The 22309-nt window shown below is 41.1% G+C and overlaps 1 protein-coding gene across 1 annotated transcript in view; it reads left to right on the top strand.

Moving 5' to 3' along the window:
* Nucleotides 1-22309, top strand: part of TBC1D15 (TBC1 domain family member 15) — a 135398-nt gene that overhangs the window by 43938 nt on the left and 69151 nt on the right. Inside the window, exon 5 of the mRNA XM_082253108.1 lies at nucleotides 11667-11877. Coding sequence (XP_082109234.1) covers nucleotides 11667-11877 — 211 coding nt within the window. The remainder of the gene's footprint in view (nucleotides 1-11666; nucleotides 11878-22309) is intronic.

Genomic DNA, 22309 nt, shown 5'->3' with positions numbered 1-22309 from the left:
CATAAACTTAAAGTGACAGTGATTAGTGAATCTTAAAAACATGCCATAAAGTGCTGAGAGATGAGCCGGGTGGGTGATCCGCTTTTGAATAGAGAAAAAATGTAAAAAATAAATAAACTTTTATTATGAACACTTAAAATTGAATAAAAAATGAATTATAAAGTTTTTAAATTAGAATTAAAACTAGAACAGAGTTTAGAGTAAAAATACTCGATTGGAGGGACATATCGGGTATGCAAATTTCGGATAAATCCATAGAGGGTATTAGAAAACCATACTAGCTGAATGAGACTGAGCACACACAGCAGCATGGCCTCAAGTCCCATTAATGGAGGAGAGGAGTTAGATAATGTGTGTGGAGGAGGAACCATAAGGTTTAAGTTGGAGGAGAAAAATTACAGCCTTGTTGTTATGTTGGAGCAGTGGAAAACCGTTGCGGAGGGGTAAAATATCGGCATAAAAATAAAAAATAAAAAATATCGGCATACACGCATGAGATCTTGTGCGTCAAAGTACCTTAAAATGTGAAAACCCATAAAAACCACCAAGTCTAAAAATTAGAAAATTATGGTGGAGATATAAAATCGCATGGGGTCACATGTGCTGAAACTGCATAAAAGCTACATAATACTGCATGGAAACCATGTACCTTCTAAAACTGTAAAATCATAAAAAGTCAGGAGGATCATTAAGAAGGTGCTGGATATATACTGGATGTTCTTAAAAGTGCTAAAAGATTGCTAAAAAGATCATAAAAGGCCATGGTGTTAAAAATCAGTGATAAAACAGTTTAAATCGATGTCTATGTTAAGGCCTTCAGGCTAAAGCGATTGCAATAAGTATATCCACTTTGTCTCATTACGGGATACATTGATTTTCTTTGTTTTATTCAAACCTATTTACTGTTCCCAGGAAGGAAGTCAAGGTCCGTCCAATTCTGGACTTCAAGGCCTTGAACCGCTTTGTGCGGGTTCAGAAATTTGGAATGGAGTCTATTCGCACGTTAGTGGAATCCCTTCATCAAGGGGATTTCCTGACCTCTATCGATATCAAGGACGCTTACCTTCACATACCAATATATGTCAAGCATCAGCGTTTCCTTCACTTTGCTGTGGGCGAGGAGCACTATCAATTTGTGGCGTTACCTTTTGGTCTCGCCTCAGCTCCTCGGGTGTTTACAAAAGTTTTGGCCCAAGTGTTAGCATTGCTAAGGCGGAAGGGGTTTGTGTTACTGGGGTACTTGGTTGGCCTCCTTCTACAAGCAGAGTTTCCGAATGCCTTTTAAAGACAGTCTGGATGTTTCGGTGCAAATTTTGCAGGAGTTCGTATGGTACCTGAATTTCCAAAAATCTGTTCTAGTCCCATTCACCAAGCTGGACTATCTGGGCCTGACCCTGGACACGGCCTCAGCCCGGGTGTTTCTTCTGAAACTCCATAAGTTGCAGGATGCGATACGGCTTCTGTTGTAAAGCCGGCGGCCCTCTCTCAGGACTTGTATGCAAATGCTGGGCCTGAAGGTCTCCACCTTTTTTTTAAGCGGTTCTGCTTGCTCAGTTCCATACCAAATCTCTACAAAAGGAGATTCTTGCCAAATGGAACAAGAACCCTCAGTCTCTAGACAATCTGATCCTGTTGAGTACAGGGTATGAGGGATTCCCTGATTTGGTGGCTCCGCTCTCTGGCGCTTCGACAGGGAAATTCCCTGTACTGGAGGGTGGTCACCACAGATGCCAGCCTGTCCGGGTGGGTAGCTGTCCTGGGCACGGATTGTGCTCAGGTGGTTTGGACTCTGAAGGAGTCCAGCCTGCCGATCAATATCCTGGAAATTCAGAGGAACAGGCTTTGCAAGACCCAATGGATGGCTCCTCTGCTGGGGCGCCCAGTAAGGATTCAATCAGACAATGCCACGGCTGTGGCATATGTCAGTCATCAAGGGGGCACCAAAAGTGTCCCAGCGCCCCCGGAAGTAGCCGACATTCTAAGGTGGGTAGAACAGTTTGTTTCAGTCATCTCTGCTGTGCATATTAAAGGGGTAGAAAATTGGAAGGCGGACTACCTCAGTCGGCAGACGTTGGATCAGGGAGGGATGGTCTCTCCACCAGGAGGTGTTTCATCGACTGTGTCTCCGGTGAGTGACTCCCGATGTGGACCTGTTGGCCTCTCGTCTCAAAAGGAAGGTGCAGAGGTTCGTAGCAAGGTCTCAGGGTCCTCTGGCCGACGCCACAGACGCTCTGGTGGCTTCTTTGGGGCCAGTATCAACTGATGTACGCATTTCCCCCGATAACTCTTCTGCCAGGACTCCTGCGAAGAATTGAGGCAGAAGGGATTGCGGTGATCCTAGTGGCTCCGGATTGGCCTTGCAGGTCCTGGTATGCAGACCTTGTACGGCTGTTTGCCGATGTCCCTTGGAGACTTCCTCTCAGAGAAGATCTGTTCGCTCCATGGCCGATCTTCCATCCTGCTTTTCAGTCGCTGGATTTAACAGCTTGGCTGTTGAAAGCTAGGTGCTGTTGGATAGAGGGGTGTCTGAATCTGTGATTCCTACGCTGTTAAAAGCTAGAAAATCTACTTCTAGGAAGATTTATCATCGAGTCTGGAGGGCGTACATTGCTTGATGTGAGTCTTGGGGGGGTGGATGTGTTGGTATCTGCGGATGCTTCTTTTGACCGCAAGGTTTTGCAGGCCGCTGTTGGAGAGGATTATCCTCTTTGAGGATGTTTTTTGTTTTTGTCAGATGAGCTCCTATTTTACCTGTTTGGTTATGTTTAGCCTTTGGGAAGTGTATTTCATGTTCCTTCCACCCCTCATGTTGACATTGCTTTGGGATGTCCCAAGGGTCAAGAAGATCTGGAGCTGTGTCTGTCAATGAACGATAGAGAAAACTGGACTTTTGTCTTACCGTAAAATCCTTTTCTCCGATGTTCATTGACGGACACAGCACCCGCCTCTCTATTGAGTTGGGGTTTTTTTTTTGTTCTTCTGACACTACTTGTTACAAAACTGAATACCTATAGCAGGGAGTGGGAGTATACCCCCTAGGACTGCCCTATAGGTATAGTCAAACTTTTTTCCGCCTAGTGCCCTACTCTTGTAGGGGGCAGCATAAACCCAATGGTCAAGACTTTCTGGAGCTGTGTCCGTCAAACATCAGAGAAAAGGATTTTACGGTAAGACAAATCCAATTCTTTTTGCTAGAAAATTACTTGGAACCCATTTACATGTACTTGCTCAGGCATTGGCTACATCTTACTCTGGATCAGCTTTCTGATATGCAATATGTCTTGGCACGACCTCTTGTAGTCTCCACAAGAGTTTTAATCTTTATCACTTTTGGCTTTTATGAAATGTAAAGGCAAAAAACAATGCATGGCATGTACATGGCGGAATGATATAATTACATTCAATTCTGTGAATCGGAGTGTGCAGCACACTTAAACTAAATTTATGAATGCAGATTCCAAAAAGGTACAGTTTTGGGCTTGCATCAGCCCTTCATCAGGCACGAAACACTACTGACTACATAATATCCAACACAGAAACACATACTGTACAGATAGGAACCAGAGACATAGTAATTAGCTAAGAATTTAATTAAAATACCATAGCATGAGTTCCTTTTAAGAAAAAATGCAACAGATTGGCACACATGCAGACGAAAAACGAGTATATACTCATTCTAAGCTATCCATCACAGTTAATCTGTAATTAACCAGAAAAACAAAAAAAACAAATGACGCACAATATATTTCAAAGGTATAATTGTAAATGTTAATGCAATTCAGAATTAAGCCTTTGGGGCTGTAATGTACCAAAACAGTAAATCCTGTATGCTTTAAAATGAATTCCCCATCCTACCCACCTGCTCTTAGGAATATCATCAACTTCCATAAATTTTAATTGTGACACAAAATGGGAGCATTCCACAAAATGTCTAGCTACCGGTAATTTAATTATTTTGTCCCGCATAGGGTATTTATGGTATGCAAATCTGTCCTTCACTTTTTTGTGTGGTCTCGCCTACATAATACAATCTACCCTAATGCTAAGGGTGTATACAACAAAACTGGTCTGACAGGTGTAACAGCCTTGAATTTTAACTTGGTGTCTCTGGTGTAGCTGATAGAAAAACAATCCTTTCATCATATGGGTAAATTGTATGCATTTGACATCCACCGGTCCATAGAGAACAATGGGTGGTCCGATCGGGTCTACCTGAAAAACGAACAGGCGGTCCCCGATCGTGGCAGGGAAAGGACCCTTTTTTGCAGGGTTCCATTAATGCATGTACAGTTGTTTTAACAGTAAAGCTCACTGTGACATACTATATGGATACATACCTGTATAGTTCAGCATACACTGTGCCGTCACGAGTAAGCAGCAGCATATACAATTATGTGTATTGTACAGCAGTGCCCTCTAGTGGATTCTGCACTAACACCACTTTCTGTTTCTGTAAAATACAGCAGTGCTTTGCTCTGACAAGAAGGAACACAAAGATGGCCCTGGAGGAGGGAAGCTGTGGCCAGGCACTAGACCGTGGCTGGTGCTTGAGAATCACTGCTTTTGGTTGTATATTTTCTCCATCTAATCAACGAAAATTTGTAACAAGGTAGTAGCTGTTACAGCCTTCCTGACATGCTTAAAAAGACTTGAATACCCCTGGTGTGTGAAAACTGGTAAAATGCAGCAACGTTTTGTGACAGCTGTTGGCATGTTGAAAAGGGATTTGTATCTAAATGCACAGATCTCAATCACTTGCTGCATATTACCAGTTTTTACCCTGCGGGGGTCTTGCAATTAGTTCACACGTGTCAGGAGGGTTGTATTACCTTGCTGAAAACTAGACTTAATGATGGAGGAAAAAATTACATTCTGGAGGATACCCAAAAGTATGCTAAAAAGGAATGATTACAGACTTTAAATGTTTTACAATCCTGTTGTGTCTCCAAACACATTCCTTTTGTTTCACAATATCATAAGTTTTTCCAGGTTGAATATGGCAAAACAAAAAAAAAAAAAACAAACAAAAAAAGAAAAAAAAATTGGTCTGCATTGAGGAACAGCTATTCTGCATTTCTGAGTTTGTGTATCTGCTGTTACCTTCATGTAGGAAGGGTTGCTCAATTTTTGATCTTTATTTTTTATCATTTACTTAGATTGGATTACTTTCCTGTATACATCTGCACATGCATTTATGGGACCCGATAATTTTTTAAGCCTTTCTTCTGTGTCACTTGCATACAATTTACTCATATGATGAAAGATTTGTTTTTTCTATCCGCTACACCAGAGACACCAAATTAGAACTCTAGACCATTACACCTGTCAGCCAGGTTGGTTGTATGCATCCTTAAGTGTTGCAGATTGTATTGTGTAGGTGAGACCACGTAAAAAAGTTATGGACAGATTAGCACAACAAAAATACTCTTATTAGAGACAATATAATTTTGTGGAATGCTCCTATTCTGTGTTACAATTAAAATGTATGGAAATTGATAATTTTCTCAGAAACACAAGGGGAGAGGATTGGGAACATTTTTTTTTAGCCCAGAGGCCTAATTCTGAATTGGATTAAAATTTACAATTATTCTTTTGAAATATGTTGTGCTTTATTTATTTTATTTTTATTTATTTATTTTTTTAGTTGAACTACTTTAGGCTACATTCACATCTTGGCGTTGCTATTTACAGGCATTTTTTAGGTGTTTTTTCAGGCGTTTTTATGGGCGTTTTTGTACAGGCGTTTTTAGGTTGTCTAATAACCAATGGAAAAAATAAAAACGCCTGTAATCTGCCCAAAAAGAAGCTCATGTACTTTTTTGAGCGTTGGGCGCTTTGCTTAAAATGTCAAAACGCTCAGATGTGAACAGGGGCCATTGAAATAAATAGGATTTGTCTTGTTGGGCGTTTTTTGAGCTGATCCTAGAGCAGAAAAACTCCCCAAAAACGCCTACAAGTGAACTTAGCCTTAGCTTTCACACCTATATACCTGCTATGGACCAGAGCAATACAATTTACATTTCAGCTATGGATGTTTTATTCAACAATAACTGAGTATTTAAAGTGGTTCTAAAGCCTAAACATTTTTTACCTTAATGCATTCTTTGTATTGAAGTAAAAAAATTTAGGCATTAGTTTTGGACCCTCCTCTCCCTTTTACTTACCTGAACCCTCATTGGAGCCAGCGCTGTGCACGTCTGCAGCTCTTCTCTCCCCCTCACCATGTCTTACAGCCTTTGCTGGGGCACCCGGAGCCATTGGCAATTGCACAGAGCAGTATAGAGTTGTTTGTTATTTAAAAAAATAAAATTCCTTTAGTGCTGGTTCACACTTGTGCGATACGGGAACGCTGCGACTATGCAGCGTGTTCCCGCATCGCATCCGCACATCTGGCACTTCACACTGCCATATGCGATACGCAGGGGGTGTCAATTAAAAGTTAACGACACCCCCAGTTGCGATCGCATATCTCAGTGCGATCTGCAAGTTTGCACACAATCGGATCGCACTAGTGTGAACCACTGTTCGATCCGATCCTGATGCGGCTCAAAAAAAGCCTCATGTGCGAGTTTGCTGCGGATGCACTGCGAATTCAGCCATACAAAGTGTATGGCTGAACTCGCATCCGCACATGAGATCACATGTAAGAAGGAGCAGTGCGCTCGGAATTACATGTTAAGTTCGCAAACCGCACACAAGTGTGAACCGGCACTTAATCACTTTAGGACAACAAATAAATACATATTTTTTTTTTTTTTTTGAAGGACAAACAAGGCTTTCTTTTCATGATATTCCCTTTAAAAATGTTAGATTTTTTGCAATCCATAGACAAAAAAAGTAAAACAACTAAAAAAGGGCACTTTTTCTCTTTTTGACTGGTGTTAAAAAAATTGTGTTAATGTAGTTTTAATTTTTTTTTTTCTTATTTATCTACAGTGCATCCGGAATGTATTCACAGCGCTTTGCTTTTTCCACATTTTGTTATGTTACAGCCTTATTCCAAAATTGAAATTTATTAAAAATAAAAAACGAAAAGAATCGCATGTACATAGTATTCACAGCCCTTGCCAGGACACTCAAAATCAGTGGCGTAGCGTGGGGGGTGCAGGGGGGGCCAGCCGCACCGGGTGCAACATCTGGGGGGGCGCATCCGCAGTGTCACTCTGTCTGTCTGACTCTGACATACACAGTTTACACACTGTCTGCGGCTGCCTCCATCTTTAGGCTGGGAGATGTCCAGCACGGCCGCCCTATGGCTGAAAATGGCGAGTCGGGGCTGGACTGTGCCTCACCTGTCCATTGGTGTAGGGTGGGGTGGCATTGCAAGCCAAGCCCCTCCTATGCTGCCTCTCCTCACTGCTCAGTCAGTTTAGCAGCAAGTGAGTCAGCAGCCTGGCGCTGTCACAGAGTGTTTTTTTTTTTAATCACCTGATTAGAGCCAGAGGCTCTAATAGGCTTCAAAAAAAGGGTGGACCCGGGGCACAGAGCAGTGCGCCCGAGCCCACCCATTGTTTGACAATAGCGAATGAAAATTCACTATTGTTACACGGATCCTCCCCCTGGCCAATCAGGAAGCGGGTCCGAGACCCGCTTCCTGATTGGCCGAAAGGCGAATGCGTGCCATTGGCCGAGGAGGGGTGGGAGGACTTGAGGAGATGAGGAGAAGCGGCCGCTGCAGGTAAGTCTCTTTGCATTGAAGGTGGCACGCTGGTCTCTCTGCATTGAAAGGGGGCACGGTGGTCACTCTGCATTGAAAGGGGGCACACTGGTCTCTATGTATTGAATGGGGGCACGCTGGTCTATCTGCATTAATAGGGGGCACGCTGGTGATTCTGCATTGAAAGGGGGCACGCTGGTCTCTCTGCATTGAAAGGGGGCATGCTAGTCATTCTGCATTCAAAGGGGGCACACTGGTCTCTCTGCATTGAATGGAGGCACGCTGGTCATTCTGCATTGAAAGGGGGCACGCTGGTCATTCTGCATTGAAAGGGGGCATGCTGGTCATTCTGCATTGAAAGGGGGCACGCTAGTCATTCTGCATTGAGAGGGGGCACGCTGGTCATTCAAACTTGTATTTAGATGCATTTTACTTTAATTACATCAGTATTTTCATAACAAACAATACATGTGCTTAGGGGGTAAGGGTTTCTTTAACTAATCTAGTGGAAGAGACTTGAGTGCTAAAATCCCGCGGGTTAGGGGGCGCAAATTACTTGCCTTGCCCCGGGTGCTGACAACCCACGCTACGCCACTGCTCAAAATTGAGCTCATGTGAATTTAATAAATGCACATTTATTAAATAAAAAAATAATAAATGCACATTTTTTTGCAGGTAAAAAAATGTGCATGTATTTTTTATTTGTTGCCGGAGCCTGTAAAGCATTGCACCAGCGATCAGCAGATCGCTGTTGCCATGCAGATCCCCTGCAGATCTGTTAGTGTATCAGCTTGCTCGTACCTCGTATGAGGAAGCCACTGCATTCTGATAGGAAGACTCACCGCACCATGGTAGTTCATTGAAAATTATAAGCCGACAGCCGAAAAGGCTACCGGACTTTGTAGTTTTTCATTCACAGAGGACTGTGAATGAGTAATTTTTTTCGTACTGTGACAGCAGACACAGGGAGAAGATCCCCAGTCTGCTGTCACAGCAAGGATCGGGGGGCGTGGAGGCTGCGCATTCATAATATGCGTGTTACATGTTATAAAATGTGAAACTTATCCTTTAAAATGAATTAATTTACTAGTTTGTTTTTAAAACTCAAATCTCATATAACATTAACGAGTTTTTGTAATTTAAAAAGTAATTTTTTTAGTAATTTTTAATCTGCTGCTTCAATAAAGTAAATGCTCTGTCTCCCAGTTATGCTCCTACATTGGCACACTGGGTTCCGATGGACACAACAAGTGGTTGTTTCAACACACATTTTGTAAGCATGATACACTGGAACACAGGAAGTATCTTGAAAGAGATTGCAGAATATCACCAGCACCGAGAAACAAAAAAGAATAAAGGGAAATGAGTTAAAACAAGTATTTTATTGAAAAAAGTGTTTATTATACACTGTGCTTTAGCTAAATTACTGAATTAACTGAATTCAGTAAAGGGATAATCAAAAGTAAACCATATTTGCCAACCCTTTAGCAATATAAAAAGGTTATACAGTCATTGTCAAAAATATTGGCACCTCTGCGTTTCTGTCCGATAATGCACCTCTTCACCCAGAAAATTGTTGCAATTACAAATGTTTAGGCATTCTTATGACTATTTATTTTGTTTGTACTGGTATGACACAAAAAAGTGGAGAAACAAAAAGCTAAATCTGGCACACTCCACGCAAAACTCCAAAAAATGGACTGGACAAAATTATTGGCACCTAAATGTATTATTTGGTAGCACACCCCTTGGAAAAAATACTAAAATCAATCACTTCCTGAAATCATCATTGAGTTTCTTACACCTCTCTACTGGAATTTTGGACCGCTCTCAGATTGGAAGGGTTCCCTTTCCCAACTGCTGTTTTTAGGTCTCTCCACAGGTGCTCTATGGGATTTAGATCTGGACTAATTGCTGGCCAGTTCAGTACTCTCCAGCGCTTTGTCTTAAATCATTTTGGGTGTTTTTTGAAGTTTGCTTTGGGTCATTGTCTTGCTGTAAGACCCATGACCTCTGACGGAGACCCAACTTTCTGACACTGGGCCCTACATTGCACTCCAGAATTCTTTAGTAGTCTTCAGATTTCATAATGCCATGCACAAGGTCCAGACATCCAGTGCCTGAAGCAGCAAAGCAACCCCAAAAACATCAGTGAACCTCCACCATGTTTGACTGTAGGTACAAGGCCTCATTTCTTTTTCTGAAAACAGTAGAATGATGTGCTTTACCAAAAAGCTGTAATATTGTTTCATCTGTCCACAGCACATTCTCCCAAAAGGAGTTTGGCTTCCTCAGGTAAGTTTTGGCAAACTCCAATCTGGCTTTTTTATGTTTGTGTCAGCAGTGGGGTCCTCCTGGGCCACCTACCATAGCATGCCTTTCCATTCAGATGGCGAGGTATAGTGCAAGCTGACACAGTTGTACCCTGTGCCTGAATTGCAGTTTGAATTCGTCTGGAAGTTGATCGGGGTTCTTCATCCGCCAGTCGAACAATCCTTTGTTGCAATATTTGATCAATGTGTCTCTTTCGTCCACGTCCAGGGAGATGATCTACAGTGCCATGGGCTGTAAACTTCTTGACAATGTTGGGCACAGTGGATACAGGAACATTTAAGATCTCTGGAGATGGACTTGTAACCTTGAGATTGTCCATGCTTTTCCTCAATTTTTGTTCTCAAATCCTCAGACAATTCTTTGCTGCTTTCTCTTCTCCATGCTCTGTGGCACACGGAGACGCACAAAAGAAAGGTTGAGCCAATTTTTCACCATTTGTTGTTGTAATTTCTATATTGTCAGCACCTGTTAATTGATACAGGTGAGTCTAATTACAAATTACAGGTGCATCACAAACTTGGAATGCAATTATTTCTTACAATTTAGAGAAGATGCCAATCATTTTGTCCAGTTCATTTTTGGAGTTTTGCGTGGAATGTGTCCAATTTTGGCTTTTTGTTTCTCCACTTTTTTATGTGTCCTACCAATAGACACGAAAGAAATACATGAGAGAATGAGCATGCTTTGCTTTTTATATTTATATATAATATATATATAGTTGTGAAGTCAAATAGTATAATTTTAGTATACTGTGAGCGATTAAAACCAAACAGTAAATACAAAAAAGTGACACAGCATTACTAAATACAGAAAAGTGACACATCAAAACATTAATACAAGATAACAAATAGAATTATTTTTCTTACATTTGTATTGAAGAATTCTATTGTCTTTTAATAGTTTTAAATGCACTCATATACACTAGCTATTTGCTTTCAGATACTGTGTTTAATCAGTAAATTCAGTACTTTCAGCTCTCTAGCTGTCTTCTCTATTCCTGCTATGCTCATCTCCAGGACTTCTCCAATCCTTTAAAACTCTTTACCTCAATCTGTCCAGCTATCTCCTACTCTGCCCACCTTTTTTAGGGTGTTCCTGAAAACGTATCTCTTCAGGGAATCCTATCCCACCGTTACCTAATAACGGCACTTTTAATTCTTCCATCTGCTCATCCCTCACTCTTATTACCTTTTGTACCTCTTGCCCCACCCGAATACTCTGTAAGTTCTTATGAGAAGGGCCCTCTTAACCCTCTTGTATTGTAACTGTTCTGTCTCCCTTTATATTGTAAAGCCCTGCACAAACTGTATAATAATATTTCAGTACATGCATATGACCGTGTGAGCAGTATTGTGTTTTGTTTGTTGCAACAGTTTTTGTATTGATCTTCTTATTATCCTTTTAAAAGAAGTCCTGCATTATGTACACTTGATCTACCCAAGCACATGCTTCCATCTTGTATGCTGAACTTACTATATGGTGACCTTTTGTGGGTCACTGATTTAGCATGTCGAAAATAATGTTGCTAGAGATACATAACTGATAGAAGTTGTATTCAGATGCTTTATTTTGTTTGCTAATTGAACAGGTTACTAGAGCTTGATATAACTAAACTGTTTTTCCTTTGTGATGATGATCTTATATTGTTCTTGTTTGTTTCTGTAAACTTTGTTAGGTGTTCAGAGTCCAGTAAATATCCAGAGCAAATGGTCATTCCTCTTCAGCTTGACTGACCTCAAGTCAATTAAACAGAACAAAGAAGGCATGGGGTGGTCTTATTTTGTTTTCTGCTTGAAAGATGATGTTATCCTTCCAGCTCTCAACTTCCATCAAGGAGGAAGTGAACTTCTGCTTGAGTGCCTTGAAAAATATGTGGTGCTGTGCGAGTAAGTATCACATAATGCTTTAGGTGTTTTTCCCTTTGATGTTTGAATTTTGCTATAAATAAAACTATCAATAGGGCAGTGAACACAACCATACAGAGTTCTTCTACTCAACAGACAGACGGTGAACCTAAAGTGGAACTTCACCCTAAAGGGGAAGTTCTGCTTTATGTCCCCCTCTCCTCTCATTTTTCATTTGGAATTTGTACACTTTTTTTTTTTTTTTTTGGGTAGTGGGTAGCTATTTTCCTGAGGTACCCACTTATACTGGAATCGCCTAGGCTGGAACCTCTACCCTGAAAGTTCTACCCCTGCGCCTGCAACCTTTTGGGACACGTCCCAGGTCCCAGGAGACTGCAGGACCACTCACATAGGGCAGGGTGGTGTGAAACCCGACTGAAGAAGCAAGGAGTCACAGCCGGCTTCCCACACTTAACATGCTGGCATCGGGGACCTGTAGACCAACAAAGAACCGCCCAGGTGAGGACAGAGCTAATCCCTGGACAGTTAACATAGAGTAAAATCCCTTCCATGTACCCAGTGAGATGACTGGCCTCAGGTGATACACAGAGATGAAACGAATCCTCCTACATAAGTTGTACCTGTTTATATGCAGTCTTGTCTACATCCATTCAAAGTGCTGAATTATAATTGCTTGTCTGAGAGTTATTTTATTAAATTATAAAGAATTATATTATATAAATAATTATATTAGAATTATAAAAGCTTGTCTGAGAGTTCAGAAAACGGGCGGAGAGCTGAAATTGCACACCTCAGAGCTCAGGGAGTAAAGCTCTGTGAGATGATTTGGAGGTAAGGGACACACCCCCTCCACACAGCACAAAGGAACAGAGCTGAGGCTGTCAATCAGCTGGGCTCCTTTCCCCTGTCACCTTTCTTCTCTTGTTGTCAGGAAAACTTGTCAGAAGTGAATTATGCGAGTAGCAGAGGAACAAAGCAGGAGACAGAAATGACGACACTTAGTGCTGTTAATTGAGACAAGTATACACAATAGAGGAATATGCTTTGTTCGTATTTCGTGTCCAACATTTACAACCACTTGAAGTGTTGTTTTATTAGAAGTAAGAAGCTACAGTAAAAATTTTTTTTAAAGCTGAGCTCTAGACACAGACCTTGCAGCTGGACAGGGGACCTCGTGGTACTAACGTTTAGGGCAGTATGCCCCCAGGGATGAATGCACAGGAACGCAGATTGCTTTTTATGCCAGGGTGTATACTGACCTAAACCTTAGTACCACTCGGTGTACCATCTAGCTGCAGCAGCACTCAGCCTCTCAGAGTTTTGCTGGGTTGTGTGCCTGTGCCTTCCACCCACATCTTAACACCCAATGCGCATGTGGAATACAACAAGAATCTAACAGAATCCATCTGATGTGTATGTACAGTGCATCCGGAAAGTGTTCAGTGTTTCACTTTTTCTACATTTTGTTATGTTAGTCTTATTCCAAAGTGTGTTTAATTCATAATTTCCCTCAAAATCCTACCAACAATACCCAATAATGACAATGTGAAAGAAGTTTGTTTGAAATCTTATTGCAAATTTATTAAAAATAAAAAAAACACAATTACATAAGTATTCACAGCCTTTGCCATGACACTCAAACTTGAGCTCAGGTGCATCCTGTTTCCACTGATACTTCCTTGAGATGTTTCTACAGCATGATTGGAATCCACCTGTGGTAAATTCAGTTGATTGGACATGATTTTGAAAGGCACACACCTGTCAATATAAGGTCCCACAGTTAACGGTGCATGTCAGAACACAAACCAAGCCATGAAGTCCAAGAAATTGTTTGTAGACCTCTGAGACAGGATTGTATCGAGGAACAGATCTGGGGAAGGGTACCGAAAAATTTCTGCAGCATAAAAGGTCCCAATGAGCACAGTGGCCTCCACCGCCCATAAATGGAAGCAGTTTGGAACTACCAGGACTTTTCCTAGAGTGGGCCACCTAGCCAAACTGAGTGATTGAGGGAGAAGGGCCTTAGTGAGGGAGGTGACCAGGAACCCGATGGTCACTCTGACAGAGCTCCAGCGTTTCTCTGTAGAGAGAAGAAGAAACTTCCAGAAGTACAACCATCTCTGTAGCACTCCACCAATCAGGGCTGTATGGTAGAGTGGCCAGATGGAAGCCACTACTCTGTAAAAGGTACATGACAGCCCAGCTGAAATTTGCCAAAAGGCACTTGAAGGACTCTGACCATGAGAAACAAAATTCTCTGGTCTGACAAAGATTGAACTCTTTGGCCTGAATGGCAAACGTCATGTCTGGAGGAAACCAGGCACCGCTCATCACCTGGCCATCCCTACTATCCCTACAGTTAAGCATGGTAGTAGCAGCATCATGCTTTGGGGATGTTTTTCAGCAGCAGGAACTGGGAGACTAGTAAGGATTGAGGGAAAGATCAATGCAGCAATGTGCAGAGACATCCCTGATGAAAACCTGTTCCAGAGCGCTCTGGGCCTCAGACTGGGCAGAAGGTCCATCTTCCTACAGAACAATGACCCGAAGCACACAGCCAAGATAAATATGGAACAACTCTGTGAATGTCCTTGAGTGGCCCAGCCAGAGCCCAGACTTGAACCCGATTTAAACATCTCTGGAGAGATCTGAAAATGGCTATGCACCAACGCTGCCCATCCAACGTGCTGGAGCTTGAGGGGTCCTGCAAAGAAGAATGGGGGAAACAACCCAAAAATAGGTGTACCAAGCTTGTAGCATCATACTTAAAAAGACTTGAGGCTATAATTCGTGCCAAAGGTGCTTCGACAAAGAGCAAAGGCTGTGAATACTTATGTACATGTGATTTTTTTTTTTTTTTTTTTTTGGTTTATTTCTTTTTTTTAAATATTTGCAAAGATTTCTAACCAACTTTCAGGTTGTCATTTTGGGGTATCGTTGTAGAATTAAAAAAAATGAGAATGAGAAAAATTATTTTTTAATCCATTCTGGAATAAGGCTGTAATATACCAAAATGTGGAAAAGGTGAAGCACTGTCAACACTTTCTAGGTGCACTGCAATAAATTATACAGAATGTGCAATTTGGATGCTTATGTAAGACAGACAGTGATTGTAAAACTTTTATGTGTATCCCATTTGGGCAGATATCTGCCATTACATTGTTAGTCTGGTAGAAAAAAAAGACAAAATTCCATCTAGTTCAACCAATAAAAGGGGAAAACAATTACACAATCCTTTATCCACAGTTGATCTAGAGCAGGTGTCTCCAAACTATGCCCCCTAGATGTTCAATTCCCATGATTCCTTGTCATGTCTGTGAATGTCAGAATTTATAATGCTTCATGGGACGTGTAGTTCCTCAACAGCTGGAGGTCCTTAGTTTAGAGATCCCTGATCTAGAGGAAGGCAAAAAAAAACCCAGCAAAGCATGATCCAATTTGCTACAGCAGGGGAAAAAATTCCTTCCTGATTCCCCAAGAGGCAATCGGATATTCCCTGGATCAACATTACCTATACATGTTAGTATCCAGTAATATTATGTACATTTAGGAAATAAAATTATAAAGGATAGCCGCGCTGATTGAGATGTTGATAATAAATCAAATGCAGATACAGATATTGCAGGTACTGCAGGTGTTACAAATACAGATATTCAATAGTATTTGTATAGATGGGTAATCAAAGCACAAATAGAAGTCCCAATAAAATAACAATAGAACCAAAAATCAGCAGTAAGATAATAGTCCAAATGAACAGCAAAGATCCAGTGCAGAATGCTGGGTGCAGAAAGGAATCCACCACCATATAATGTGGCTGCCTCCGCTGTCAGTGAGACATGCAAGGTATATGCTAAACGCTTACCAGATCATAGATAAGTTTTTTAAAGCAATCTACTGAGCTGAAAAGAACCAGCTCTTGAGGGAGTCTATTTCACATCTTCACAGCTTACTGTGAAGAAACCTTTCCGTATTTTGGAGATCTCTTTTCCTCCAGCCATAAAGATTGCCCCCTTGTCCTCTGTGATGACCTTAAAGTGAATAACTCAACACCAAGTTCACTATATGGACCACTTATGTATTTATGCATTAAATTATTATATTTTCATGTACAGCGTTCAAGGCTATAGTAGACATGTAGACCTAGAAATTCAAGTGCAGTGATCTCACAAATTGATTTTCTGAAAGATCTAAGTATCTGTCTGGTGGTTTACCTTTCTAACATCTACCAGACCTTAAATATTGGTTGTATACTGGTCCTTTGAAGGAAAACTGCATCTTATGCTGTAATGTTTTTCCAGAAAATATCAATGTGCTTTTACTGTCATATTATTACATGTTTGTGGCTGAGCTTGCTCTGCACTGCACCATGAGACTGGTAAGCAGAGCAAGCAGGAAACCCCTGCATACATCACTGCAGAAAGTTAGTTTTTTCTGTGGCCACACAGAGCCCATTGGTACTGTTGTGGTCACATTTATTGATTTAAAAAAAAAAAAATAATAATTTGAATATGAGAGAAAAATAAAGAACACGTATGCCACTCTCGCCCACTAAATAACAACTGTTATAAAATAATTATCATCTTTGCAATGGCGTCAGATATGCTGATTGACAGCCCAAGTCACACTGGATGAGCTGCTGCTAAAAACCTTGTGGCACCTGCCATGCAAGCTCCTGTATGGTATAGTCCTGCAAAAAAAAAAAGCCTCTATCAATCACCCTGCTCGAGCCACCCTGCAATCTGATGCAGATTATATAGTGGGGTGGATAGCTGAAGTCACATGGGGTGGCTTTCAGATGAGAAGGGTTGCGTAGTTTATGTTCTCCCTGGGCTCTAGGTGATCTTGTCCTGGCACTGTGCACATAGGATTGGAAAATATTTTAAGTGAAAACTTGAACAAGAGGGTGCAAACGCCTAGTGCATTACCTCCAAAATCAATATATATATATATATATATATATATATATATATATATATATATATATATATATATATATATATATATATATATATATATAATAATAATATATATTATAATATGATTTTTACTCCATTTTTATATCTATGTATTCATTTATCTTCGTTTTTTTTTTTGTTTTGTTTTAATGAATACTTTTTTTTTTCACATGTTTTGTTATCTCAATCATGAGATTTTCTCTCTTGCATGGCTCCCCGGTAATGAGTTTACCATAGATGTGAGGTCCATCGCACTAGTCTCGCCTGTGTTCCATCTGACTGAGACGCACTTCTAGTCCAGAGTAGTGAAGCACTTCCAGTCCCATGCTTCTGCCGATGCGTTCCACAGCCCCTCAGCGTGCGTTCCAGCCGCTCACTGCGCTCAGGAAACATACTAGGGAATTATGGTGGACAAATCACTGGGGCCAGTGGGAGCTTTTTGGTTGCTGGCAGAGGTATGTTGCTACCATTTTGTGCACAATTTGCCTTGTTCTACTCCCTCATTTTTCAGTTGTTGCTTGGTTTTGTTTTCTCTGCAAGGTATTGATGTGTCCGCATGGAAGTGGTGATGGGTGCTCCCGCCCACTTTTTTTGCTGGGGGTTGGAGGTGTCCTGCATGTGAAAACATGTAAATAGTGATACATTGTTTGGTTGAGATAGCTCTGAGGAGGGGGTCTGTCCCCCAAAACGCATAAGCTTCTCCATTTTGAGGCGTCGGTGGTAAGGCCCATCTCACTTGCTGGATTGCTGTTATTGCCTAGTTTGATTCTCTTCTGCTTTTGTGAGTATATTACTTTATATGATCTCAAATAAACAATTTCGAAGGTAATGCACTAGGCGTTTGCGCCCTCTTGTACATGTTTTCACAGTTTTCTGAAGATTGCCCAGTCTGAGGAGGGCTGCATTGCTTAAATCGTTATGTGCCACAGTCCCTGTGTGAAGTTCCTTGGTCTGAGCGCTGGATGGTCTTTTTACTTTTTGTCTGATATTTTAGATGACCTATGATAGGATATAAAAAGTTACTCATCTGAGGATCCATTTTCTGTTATTCTCTTTTGTAAAATAAAAAAAAAAAAAGCAATATGACCTTGGCCTTACCTTTTTGAGAAGACACTCTTTATCTGTATATTCATAAAACTACTTGTCCCTTTTATATACAGTGTGTAATGTAAAAAGGATGGTTCAAAAGTCAAACTGATTCATTCATATCAGAAAGAACCTAACATGAAAGACACATTACTGTCCCATGTTTTACCTCTGCGCTACAAATGTTCAATGTGAGCCTGGTTGGTGACACGACAGATAAATGCCGTTTACCATTGTTGTCCCTCTTGCTACAAGTTTTTACCTTTGTACCATGACAATAATGGTAAACGGCCCATTGATGAAAATTATGAAGGAGACAAATCTCACATTTTTGTGTTTTTTTATTTGCTTGTTGATGTCATCATCACCAGATGTGTAGTGCTATGTATACAAGATGGCGACATCAAAGCAAGAGAAGGTTTTTTGTGTGTTGGAATTTGCCCAAACAGGGGCTGTTGCTGTGCAGGAAAGAATGATTCACCAATGTCATTGTGGCCTCCGTGTTTGCCAGACCTAACAACCTGCAACTTTTCTGTGGTGGATACACCAAGGACTTGATGTATGTCCCCATGCCTTAAGACCTAAACGACTTGAGACGACACATCACAGAAGCAGTGGAGTCAGTATCCAAGGACATGCTGGGACGAGTCTGAACAACTGGAATATGTCGCGACCTCTGTCCTGTCACCAACAGGGCTTGCATCGAACATTTGTAGTGCAGAGGTTAAACTTGGACTGTTCCCTTTACTGTTGGAGGATGCTGTCACCGAAAAGGTACATGTTTCAGATCTAACTCTAGAATTTAAAATTGAGTCTCCAGCACACACATTAATCACTCAGTAACAACCCCCTGGTAAGGGAAATCTTTTATGATCTGTGTCTAAATTCCCCCCACACATTTGTCCACCACAAATTACATTCTCCTCACCCCCCCCCCCCCCCCCCGATGTTGTACCTCTTTCCCCAGTGTCTGCACTAGTTTCTGGCGCAGTGCTTCCTATACTGTCTACATTACTTTCTCTAGCATTCCCCCTTTCCATATTATGTTCTCTGACAGCTTCCCCAGGCTACTACATTTCCTGGCAACCCCCCCAATCCACAATTTGTTCTCTGGGACCACTCCTCCTTTTTCCCAGACGCTATTTTGTGGAATCTCCTCTAATAAGATGATATTCTCTGCCAGCCTCTTCCCCTGTTATCCACACTTTACCTTCCACTCTCCTGTTTTGGACATACCGTCCTATCTTCATTCCTGCACACATTGCCTGCTGTCTCTTGTATGCATACTGCTGACTGCCATGCCTCTGCAGTTCTGTGCTGTCCATACTGGCTGCCATCACAATGAAAGTAACCCTCTCCTACAGATAATGGCTCTTGTCATACCATTTGCACTCCTCTCCTGCTCATACTGTCCCCTGCCATGCCCTTTATTTCCATTTCCTGCACATAGTGCCCACTGTCATACCCTCCACACTCCTTTTTACTCGCCAGCAGCCGTTCTACTTAAAAAAAAAAAAAAAAAAAGTTGTTCTGCCAATAACTCCACCTTGACGAGATCTCCAACGACGTTCTTTCCAGTGAGTACACCAGAAATAATTGGAGATTTTGATTGCTTGGTGTTTTTACACAACACTGGCAGTCTTTACACTCCGGTAGATGCTATAATTAGTGCAGATTGTTAGTCCGCCCGCTAGTAACCAAAAACATGGCTTCCTCAGGGAGTCGCGTGATCTCGTGACGCAACGCGTAGGAGGTACCCTCAAACCGGAAGGGACGGGACGGAGTCCCCATAGCGCTTTTGCACATTGTTTTAATGCTGGAAACAAGAATCAACACTGTAAGTTTGCTACTTTATTTAAAATAAAAAGAGTTTTTAATACCATGATGGCACCATGATGGCCCTATCTGTTTAATGAGCCCCTGAGGTGGAGATATTGAATAAGCACGCACCTTAAGGATACCACTAAAAGGAGTCCCAAGTGCTTGTAACGATTGGGAATACACACAGGATCCCCTAGGAAAGACCCGTGAGCAACAGGTTACCACGCAGGAGTAAAGGCACCATCACCATTCTTAATACTTAATACAGGCGTATTATCCTCTTTACTGAGGTGAGAGTTTAGCACACCCAGAAGTGGCACAAGGTGGAGGAAAAAGTCACATCTTTTACTCAGTTATGCACAATATAATCGTTATATATTTGATTGAAGATTGACCATAGGCATTTTTTTGGAATTGGACATTTTATGTTATGTGGATTTGCATGTTTGCACATATCGGATATATTGTTTATGAATTGTTTCATTTTTATAAGGACTTTCACTGCAAGCACGAAGCACTTTAATTAGCACTTATAAGTTTCACATTTTTTTTTAGAATATGGTTATTTATTTATCTTTATACAATCTGATACAGGTTTTATGATTCATTGAGTAGTATTTATATTTATTCATTAATTTATTGCAACAAAGCATATGGAAAATGAGCACTGGTTGTATATAATTCATATTCACAACAACATTTAAAAGCACATGCAAGCACTTTAAATCACATTTATTATTTTCACCTTTTAAGCGCACTACCACCCCCATTAAATTATTATTTAACTGTTTCATAGTATCAGTATTTGTGGTGCAGCATTAAAGGAATAAGTAGAATCCAAGATAGCGCAGGAACCACATTACATATATAGGGCCCTCATGCCATCCTCAAGTTTGTTTCTGATTTTTTGGTCAGGCACATTCACACCAGTGGCCTGCTGTAGGTCATTTTGTAGGGCTCTGGCAGTGCTCATCCTGTTCCTCCTTGCACAATGGAGCAGATACCGGTCCTGCTGATGGGTTAAGGACCTGTTTATGGCCCTATCCAGCTCTCCCAAGAGTGCCTGTCTCCTGGAATCTCCTCCATGCTATTGAGACTGTGCTGAGAGACACAGCAAACTTTCTGCCAATGGCACAAATTGATGTGCCATCCTGGAGGAGTTGGAATGCCCGTGCAACCTCTATAGGGTCCAGGTATCGCCTCATGCTACCAGAAGTTACACTGACCCTAGCTAAATGCAAAACTATTGAAAAACCGTCTGAAAAGACGAGTAGGGAAAAAAAATGTCATTGGCCTCCACCTGTAAAACCGTTTACTCTTTTGGTGGTTGTCTCATTGTTTCCCGTCTAGTGCACCTGTTTTTAATTTAATTAACGCCAAAACATCTGAAACTGATTGACAACCCCCTCTGCTACTTAACTGATCAATATCCCAGGAGTTGAATTGACTTGATGCTATACTCTGAGTGTGCAGTGTGTGTATGTATGTGTGTGTGTATGTGTATATGTATGTGTGTGTGTGTGTGTGTATATATATATATATATATATATATATATATATATATATATATATATATATATATATATGATCTCTCTGCGTGTTAATACTTCAGTTGGTTTTAGGTTCTTGTTTTTGCCCTCTGCATGGAAAAACCTGCACAGCCAATCGGCATCAAGTTGTCATGAGTTTGCAGGAATTGTGTGCAAAGTTTGGGCCACCCCTAGACTGTGCATACTTGGTTGTTTAAAAACAAGTCAAAGGCCTTCGGTTGAAACTTGTGCATTGGTGGCTTTTTTTTTTCTTATGTTAATCTCCTGTTTGATTTCCTCTCGCCTCATAATGGCGTCCTATCCTGTTGTGTTGGAAATAAAGAGATAAAACTTATTAAAGATCCTATCTTACACTTTAATAACACTCCAGGTAGTCCCAGCACAAGTGGAATAAGAAAATTCATTATTTGCCCCTAGCAGAACAATTGCTGATTATATCACTATGATTGCATTTAGTTCAGGAGAGTAATATGTGGCCGGTGGAATAGAGCTGTGTACCAGAATAAACATATTGTTTTATGCAGGTAGTCTACGGAGGCCTCCTCTGCCTTTGTTATCTATCATGTCTTTGCTCTTCTGAGGCAAATAATAATAATGTCTTTTTTTTGGTTCCATTTGCCAACAGCTATGATGTTGGCTATAGATTGTACAAGGATACTTTGTCCTCTGCAGTTATTCTGTTAAAGTAACTACGGTACATATATATATATCCATTGTGTCTGAATTGTATGATTGTCTTTGATGATGATTTGGGGGGAGGGGGGGGAAACCCCCAGCCTACTGTTTTTGGGGGCAATGGCTATCAGTTGTGCTCAAATGTATTTTTTTTTTCCGGATGTGCCTTCTGATAACGTTTTCTATGAGATAAAGCCAGTGATGGAGTTGTTTTGTCATACAGCTTGCTGGGGTAGTCAGAGCTTTTTACTGAAGTAATTAGTTGTCAAGTAGGTATTGCTTTCAACAATCTGTTCTTCTAAGCTCGGTTTGTATCAAGTCGTCTCATGTCCTAATACTTTCATCAGAAAAAAAAAAAAAAATGTA

This window comes from Pelophylax lessonae, assembly GCF_965119305.1.
Source record: "Pelophylax lessonae genome assembly, chromosome: 4".
Taxonomy (NCBI): domain Eukaryota; kingdom Metazoa; phylum Chordata; class Amphibia; order Anura; family Ranidae; genus Pelophylax; species Pelophylax lessonae.
The sequence above is the reverse complement of the archived record's forward strand: the minus strand, read 5'-3'. Positions and strand labels throughout refer to the sequence as shown.